Genomic DNA, 8,815 nt, shown 5'->3' with positions numbered 1-8,815 from the left:
GCCATTGTTTGAGCAGGAAGGAACACACCATTTTGGGCCTTCATATAGGCTATTGGATCGCTAGATTTAATGAGGAACACCTTTGCACTCTCACAAGCTACAAATGGTTATCTAATTATCAGGATACCTATTGCCTTAAAGAATAGATAATTGATTAAAATGCTCCCTGTTTGACCTTCACACTGCTCAACTTCTGCCATAAAGTGTTTTGATATCTGGGAAATAGCATTTCAGGTACATTATGTGCATTTCTTTTTGTCTTAATACAGCCAGTCTTTGGTGTGTGACTTCTAACCAATCAAAGCACTTGGGGCTACCATAGAGATGACACTAGGCATTATGTCAGACTGTGGAATACAATCTGCAATCCCACCTAACTGTGCACAAATTAAACAAGCAAACACCACAGAAGGTCTTTTGATCTTTTATTTAAGATTCTTCTTCTTGAAGCTGGGTGAGGAAAGGAGAATAATAATTAATAGATTGTCTGTGTTACAGTCAGCATACAGTGTACACTGAAGGTGAAACTCACCTCCCGCTCAAGTTTTTTTATTTCAAGGTTCAGTTTCCTCAGTTTCCTCCTTTTAATTTCGGACTCCACGGAGAGGTCTGCCATCTGTCTTCTTTTGTATTCAATGTCCAGATCGGCCAGTTGTATTTGCCGTTTCAGATGTGTGGCATACAGCTGTCTGATAGCTTGTGAGTTCTGTAAACACATAATAATCAGCACAGCAGGAATTTTGCATGATGGGAATGTACTTCCATAAATACTCACTATGTTGCAAGGCTGGCTTTCATCCTGTAGAGCATCTGGGTCCTGTTACAGAAATGACATTTTGTGTGGGCTCCAGATGATGATGACTTCTCACCATTGTAGACTGAATGAGTACTTTCATTTGACATGATACCTCAAACCTTCTTGAATCAAGAGACACAGTCTCCTCATCGACTTCATCTGCTGCTCCTGCTGCTCCACTGGTGCCTTCACCCTATCACATTTAAAAGGGATTCATATTAAAGCAAGCAGATGAGACATGCCAGGCTTACAGTATGACTTTGATGGAGGACTCACTGGATCATCATCCTCTGGTATTGGTGACGCCACTGTTGGAGGCTCCAACAGTGAGATGGTGTTTCCAGATACTGCAAGGTAAAACAGAGTCAGATAGTCCAACTGGATTCAATATGAATGGTTGGTTATGTCCCATGTAAAGATGGAAGAATGTACCTTTAATGAAGAGGGAGGCATCTTCCTGGGAGGGATTTATATTTAAGTCTGTCCCCCCAGGGATCCCCTCTAACACAGGCCTGCCTCTGTTAAGTTCCAGGGCTCTGTCCTCTGCAGGGGTGAGGTCAGCTGGTGGTGACCCACCACCCGTGCCTTGCTTGTGGGTTGTTTTTTTTAACAGCTATAAGTACAGACAATATGTGAGTAGGCACCCTCTGGGTACAATGTACGCACGTGCATAGTATTTGTCAGGTCACTTACCATTCTGCAGGATGTTCTTATATTTGATCTTGACTTGTTGCCAAGTTCGTTTGGGCCCAGTCATGTTTAATCTAAGAATAATAAATTAATTAAGACAAAATAAATAACACACACACACACACATAGATAGTGAATGAAATAACTGAGGAGCAAATATGTAGTTGCATTTACATAATTTCACATCTACAGTCCATTTCACTCGCAGTTTCATAATCAGAGTATAACTACATTTTTGGGAATGTTAATTAACTATTTGGATTGTAATTGTGATGGATTCAGCAGAGTGGTGAGTGTGTGTTTGTGCAATACATACGCATTCAGGCGGTCTGCAATACTTTGCCATGCTTTCTCTCTTTGTTTGATGGCGGTGGCAGTGTTTCCTTTCTTTTTAATTTGTTCTTTTACCTCTTCGTAGGCCTCCATAATTATGTCCTGCTCCGATGGGGAGAAGTATGCTGCACGTGATGCCATGGTGGATCAGTGAATCTGTGATCAATTACAGGGTCTATTTAAGGAGCCATGTGCTGCAACTTATCCAGGATTAGTTTCACCTGGCTTGATGAATCCGTGTCTACTTATCCTGGCTTGGCGTTTGTGGAAACAATTAAGCCTGAACTCTGTTGTTTTGGATTGGTTGAGCCAGGCTTACCTACTTATCCTGGATGTCTGAATCCTACTTTTGTGAAACGGACCCCAGGTGTGAATGTGAGTGTGAATAGTTGTTTGTCTCTATGTGTCAGCTGTGAGTGTGAATAGTTGTTTGTCTCTATGTGTCAGCCCTGTGATAGTCTGGTGACCTGTCCAGGGCGTACCCTAGCTCTCGCCTAATAATAATAATGATAATGCATTTTATTTATGGGTGCCTTTCAAAACACTCAAGGACACCTTACAAGACACAGTAAAAAAACAACAACTAGCAATGTATCCATTGATCATAAATTCAAACAATTCAGAACTATACAATAAGAGTTAATAAAATGACTAGACAAACATCAACAATATGTGTGTCTATATTAAATAAGACTGAGTATGCCAGCTTGAAAAGGTGTGTTTTCAGACAGGATTTGAAAATGAAAAGGGAGTCAATACAGCGAATGTTGTGGGGGAGAGAGTTCCAGAGGCGGGGGGCAATGAATGGCTGAAGGCTCTAGAACCCATGGCAGTCAAACGGGCAGATGGTGATGTGAGCTGGAGTGCAGAAGAGGATCTAAGAGTACAGCAGGGTGTGTAGATATGAAGGAGTTCAGACAGGTAGGAAGGGGCTTGATTGTGAAGGGCCTTGAAGGTGAGAAGCAGAATCTTGAAATCAATGCAATATTTAACAGGAAGTTGGTGAAGCTGCTGGAGAACAGGAGTGATATGATCTATGGAGGGGGTTCTGGTTATGATAAGCGCAACTGAATTCTGGGCCAACTGGAGTTTATGTTCAAATAAACACAAGAAATTTGTGCTCCAGAGAAAGGATCAGCGCTCAGTGAAGAACCTCCCAAGCCCTATGATAAGCTATTTTGGCAAGGCTTAACTATACTGACCAGTGAGCAGTGATAATTAACACGTCTTTGGGGTGATCAGGTGGGAACCTCTTTTCACCAGTGTTTCATCTAGTTGGTCCCACGACACCTCCAGGAGGCTAGACAGTGATCTCTGGCGTCCCAGAGACACTCCCCTAATGCCAGCTCTCACTGCTCCTCGCACCGACCCAACAACCTCCTATACCTTACCTATACTACCACAGAGGAGGTAGACCCAGGGAGGGAAGCCTTGCTAGGCTATAACACTTACCCGCCGGATTAGGCTGTACAGTCTACCTCCCCAAGATGAGCCCTTAAAACAACCTCCTTTATCTAACCTATTACCACATGGCTTTCTCAGCCCAAACAGCACTGCCACCTTCAACAAACCCAGACTCTGTTTATGCACGCTTGAGTTAGTGACCGTGCCGATACTAACTTTCTTAGCACATTCTACATACATGCTACATACCATAACTCCAATATAAGCTAAAGTTAAAGGAGATAGAGAAGATAAACTCACAGAATCAGCAAACACACTCGCCTGGGTTGCAGCATGGTCTCAAACAAAAGGGACACAAATAGGCCACTTCCATACTTAAATAACCTTCCTCTTCCTGGATTTTCTCCTGAGAGGACTGATTGGTGGATCTCTCCGCCTGATCTCAAGGACGTATGTACCCTGCTTAGTAGGTCCCCCTGCTGGACCCCAACTGACATTATTCCTCCTCATCCAAATCCACTGACTAGATCTAGCTGCTTCATCTGACATTTCCTTCACTGTCTTCTTCCACCTCTGTCCCCACACTCCAAGTTCTCTCAGGAGCGAGACAGCTGCTGATCTTGCTGTGAATCCCCTACACCCCACTTCCACTGGACAAATCCTAGTTTTCCACCCTCGCTGTTCAGCTTCTGCTCCTAAGGCTGCATATCTAAGCTTTTTTTTCATAGGGTTCTTCCACTGAGTCTTCCCAAGGAACTGTCAGCTCAATCAAATAAACTATCCGTTGACTCACTGACCACAACACTATGTCAGGCCTCTGATTGGTACAAACTATTTCCTGGGGAACAACAAGCTTTCCGCCTAAATCTACTTGCATTTCCCAATCACAAGCACCTTCTAGGCAGCCACACCCTTTCCTCCTTACGAACTTATTATTTCTGTATTTCTCCCCCTCACGGACAAACTGAATTGTTATACTCTTATCTTATCTTATCTTATGTTAAAACCTTCTGAATTTGCCTGTCTTTGTCTCCCTTTGATGCCTGCACCTAAACATTTCAACACCTGGTTATGTCGTCATGTATATCGGCCTTGTGACAAGCTAACTTTACAGCCTGACAAAATATGCTTTAAGGATGCAGTACCTGAACATAATTGGTATGATGGGTCCCCATTTACCCACAGTTTTAGGTTCTGGGGGGTTGGTAACACATCTTATGTAGCCCCTACCATGAATCTAATACGATTCTCCTCCATATTCCACAGGTGCCTCCATCTAAGCTTCCTCTTCTCTACACTTTCCCAATTCTACCAGTGTCCCTGCTTAGCCTGGGCCACGACCTTTGTACCCCTTAATATCTCCTCCTGTCTACGTATTCCACAACTAGCTTTCTTTTATCTTTAGGACCTGCTTTATTCCATACCAGTTTGCCTGAGCCAAGCCCCAGGCCTCCCTGGCCAAACTGAAGATTACCTACAATCTCTACATGCCTAAGAGCTGCCTCTGCCTCCTGAACTGCTGATCTTGGGTTCCATTTCCTCCCCTTGGTTGGTTTGGAACCACACTCCTAACTACCACGTCCTTACTCCTGGATAGCAACAGCTCTGTCCTGACCTTGGTACATTTAATTTCCTCTGTCAAGTAGATACTGGCAGCTGAAGTATCCCTTTTCCATACAATGCAACACTACTTAGACACCTAGGAGCGCCCAACCACTTCCTAATATAGGAGCTAACCAACCTTTTCATTCTCTCCACAACGGATATTGGAATTTCATAAATTAACAGTGGCCACATTAACCTAGGATATAGCCCAAACTGCAAACACCACAACTTCAACTTTCCTGGAAGTTCTGATTTATCTATTCTATCCAATCCTTCAGCCACATCTTTTCTAAATTTCACCACCTGTTCCTCATCATTGAACTCCACATTGTACCACCTACCTAAGCTCTTTACTGATCACTTAACTTCCCTCTACGTATTGAGATGCTTCTAGACTTACAATCTTGATCTTCATGCTAGCCCACTTGAGGTTCTTATTTACCCTCTCTAGTAGCCTCTTTGTACATGACATTGTTGTGGTCACCAGTGTCATGGCGTCCATGTAAACCCTAACTGGTGGATGATGCACCCCGTTCTGCCATCTCTCCCCACCTACAACCCACTTGGAAGCCCTGATGATTACTTCCATCGCCATAGTAAATGCTAATGGAGTGTAACCAAGGGAAGTGTTGAGGGAGGGATAAAATCCCCCAAATACACTAATTGTTAAAGTTTCTAAAAAGTTACCCACAAGTAATAAAATACGGAGACATGGGTTTCAACTGGAAGGACAATTTATTTGGCTAAAATATTTTAAAACAATCAGGTTTGGGCAATTTTATTCAATATCATAGATAAAAGATCAGCAATCCTAACAGAGACGGATGTTAATGCCAATGAGGGCCAGGGATGCGAGGGAGAAAAAGGGGAAAACCGTTAACACATAAAAAGACACCTCAATATCTACAAAAACCAGACATACAGGGGGTTAACTAAGTGCTACCAAGATGTCCAGACACCACCGCACTCAGGCGCGCACATGCACGCACACACACACACACACACACACACACACACACACACACACACACACTACCACTTAAGCACAGCAACACAAGGTCTCATGCACACAGCAAACTACACAAATTTAGGTTTGACGTGCGCACCCAGGCTATCATATACACACCACCACATGCAGTGAGAGGGAGAGGGGAGCCCACAGTCCACCACCCTGTAGTTTGGCCGGACACTACATCTACTGAACGTGCACATACAAATGCAGGACAAGTGGTGGTAATTTATCAGGTAGGCAAAACAGCAGTGGCTATGGCAACCCTAAAAAGACAAGGGTTGAGAACATTTAATACACATTTCACAAAAACGTATAACTACTAAATATTTTACAGTTTATCTTATATACCTGGGACAATGCAGTAGGCTATCTAATCAACCCAGATCTGGCTCCACTCACATACAATAACAGGATTTTCAGGACAAACTGCAGTACAATGTAAACCAATGTTATCACAAACAATATACATGTACATACACGCATATACAAAACTGCATGAACTGATAAATAGTATGTTTTACCTCAGGATATCACTTGATGCACAAAATGCCATCCCTGTGGTGAGCTCCAGCATGAACACAGGTCATCCACTCTACAGGTTCTTGTAACGGGTGCTTAAAGTGCCTGTAGTATGAAACACTAAAACTGATTAATAAAAACACTTTACAAATGTTCACCAGAGTTAAAACCAAGTCACTTAAAACATACCTTCCAGGAGACCAACATATTTCCTAGCCACACTAGACAAAAAATGCATCAAGAGAGAGCTTGAGTGCTCGCTGTATATCAGCTCTCAATGAGGGAGACAATGAGGCAATCATCTCCAGGTGTGTGCCTGCTAGACAGAGACAGAGAGTGGAGCGTCCCTGAAGAGGAAAACTGGGTGCTGGCATTACTAGGCCAAAAACCAACCTATCACAGGAGAAATTGTACACCCTGCCTTCTGCACCATGGTATCTATTAAGTTATTCCTTTCTAAGTAGCTAGCTAATCTCTGCGCTCTCTGCGCTACTACACTAAAGAAAATCTTCCCCTCTACATTCAAGAGAGAAATCATCCGGAACTGGCTAAGGGCACTCCCCCAACCCCCCCTGTAATTCGCACTATGCTCATTCCTAAGGAGAAGGAGTCCGTGGACCTTAGCCACCCAAATTACGACTTCATCCCCCCTAAAAGAGACAAAAGTAACAGATTGGGGTGATTGCATTCATCTTTCTTATCAGCACTGTAGCCAGGCTGACTGAGAGTCACAGCTCTATTGAGCCTTGTATTCCTTTAGCCCTTAGCAGTAATGATTTTATGAGCTTGAGTAGATTTGTGGAGTATCTCCTCCTTGGTTTACATTTCTTATATTAGCCCATTTGTTTTTGATATGCATTCCTATACATTTTTTATATGTATTTCTACTTTTCATATTTTGTGATTAGTTATACTGTATACACTCTCCTTTTTTATACAATAATGAGTTGGTACAGTACATCTAGATTATGCATTTGTATCTCATTATTGCAATGGGTCTTAATTATTATACTCTTTTTTTTTATCTACATTATATCTTTTTTCATCTATATTGTTTCCTATCATGAGAATTGACACTTGTCAGATGATGGAAGTTGTATTACTCTTGATATCTTTTTCATGCTATTTATGATATGTGTATGTACTTGCCCTTTAATATATGAGCTTGTAAATCTGGACTTGTATCTCATAGATTGATTGATTGTCGGGCTGTCATTCACCTTGTCTATTTAAGCACACACCTGATGACAATCAAGAGCGAATCTGATGAAGCAACATGTGAAACGCGTTGTTCGCCCCTTCTGTTTTTAACTTTTGATAATAAACCTTCTGTCAATCCTATGCTCTAGTGTGCGCTGGAAGTTTCTTGAATTTTTGACTGTGATTTATCCTGCACCAGCTGGCACCTAGAAGAAGCACTTAGTTGCTGTGCACAGGACTTACAAACTTTTTGTACTACGTATGATATATTAAGATAGCTTCTCCCCGATTTCTCCTCAACAATTGACCGCAGTGATTTCTTCATCTAAATCATCAACATGTCTCTTAGACCCCATCCCAACTAGGCTACTTAAGGAAGTCTTACCTTTAGTTAACACTCACTTATTAGACATGATCAATATATTTTCATTAACAGGCCATGTACCACAGTCCTTTAAGGTTATGGGGTGCCGTTTGTAAAGTGCTCACACTGAAAATAACATCAACATTTTGCCACATTTAGCTTCAAACAATGTTCAAAAAAGTCTTGTGAATTTTTTAACGTCACCTTTTACCACATTCACAGCAATATTTGTTAACTTAGAAATATATTAAATAGTTAAATCTAAATATTAAATGTGGCACCTAAATGTTAAATGTTAAATCTAAATGCTAAATATTAAATCTAAATCTAAATATTAAATCTAAATGTTCAATCTAAATGCTAAATCTAAATCTAAATGTTAAATGTTAAATCTAAATGTTCTGGGTAAATCTAAATGTTAAATGTTAAATCTAAATGTTCTGGGTGAAACTAAATATTTAGCTAATATACAAATTCACACTGCCGGTCACCGGAAGTACCAAAATAAAAGCTTGAGATGATTTAACATTTAGATTTAGATTTAGATTTAAAATTTAGATTTAGATTTATATTTAGCATTTAGATTTAACATTTAGATTTAGATTTATATTTAGCATTTAGATTTAACATTTAGATTTAGATTTAATATTTAGATTTAGATTTAGCATTTATATTTAGCATTTAGATTTAACATTTAGATTTAGATTTATATTTAGCATTTAGATTTAACATTTAGATTTAGATTTAATATTTAGATTTATATTTAATATTTAGATTTAGATTTAGCATTTAGATTTAGCATTTAGATTTAACATTTAGATTTAGATTTAGATTTAATATTTAGATTTAACATTTAACATTTAGGTGCCACATTTAATATTTAGATTTAACT

At 40.4% G+C, this 8,815-nt stretch overlaps 1 protein-coding gene and 1 long non-coding RNA gene across 2 annotated transcripts; both read right to left on the bottom strand.

Moving 5' to 3' along the window:
- Positions 1-25: 25 nt before the first annotated feature.
- Positions 26-1,960, bottom strand: LOC126389633 (uncharacterized). Its single transcript, XM_050043331.1, has 5 exons — positions 1,895-1,960; positions 1,229-1,409; positions 1,073-1,143; positions 909-989; positions 26-817 (listed from the first exon to the last, which is right to left on the bottom strand). The coding sequence occupies exons 1-5, from the start codon at positions 1,958-1,960 to the stop codon at positions 476-478; spliced, it is 741 nt and encodes a 246-aa protein (XP_049899288.1). The 3' UTR covers positions 26-475.
- Positions 1,961-6,188: 4,228 nt separating this feature from the next.
- Positions 6,189-6,822, bottom strand: LOC126390163 (uncharacterized). Its single transcript, XR_007569939.1, has 3 exons — positions 6,549-6,822; positions 6,362-6,464; positions 6,189-6,266 (listed from the first exon to the last, which is right to left on the bottom strand). It is a non-coding gene; the product is annotated as an uncharacterized LOC126390163 (long non-coding RNA).
- Between the last annotated feature and the right edge of the window lie 1,993 nt (positions 6,823-8,815).

The sequence above is a fragment of the Epinephelus moara genome, chromosome 5 (genome assembly GCF_006386435.1).
Source record: "Epinephelus moara isolate mb chromosome 5, YSFRI_EMoa_1.0, whole genome shotgun sequence".
In the NCBI taxonomy this organism is placed as follows: Eukaryota; Metazoa; Chordata; class Actinopteri; order Perciformes; family Serranidae; genus Epinephelus; species Epinephelus moara.
The sequence above is the reverse complement of the archived record's forward strand: the minus strand, read 5'-3'. Positions and strand labels throughout refer to the sequence as shown.

What these genes read in the sequence shown, in the direction of transcription:
- LOC126389633 (XM_050043331.1), bottom strand. Translation starts at nt 1,960, where the DNA reads ATGGCATCACGTGCAGCATACTTCTCCCCATCGGAGCAGGACATAATT. An exon ending in TTATGGAGGCCTACGAAGAG is followed by an intron (nt 1,410 to 1,894) that starts GTAAAAGAACAA and finishes CTGTACTTATAG; the next exon opens with CTGTTAAAAAAAACAACCCA. An exon ending in TACCAGAGGATGATGATCCA is followed by an intron (nt 990 to 1,072) that starts GTGAGTCCTCCA and finishes TAAATGTGATAG; the next exon opens with GGTGAAGGCACCAGTGGAGC.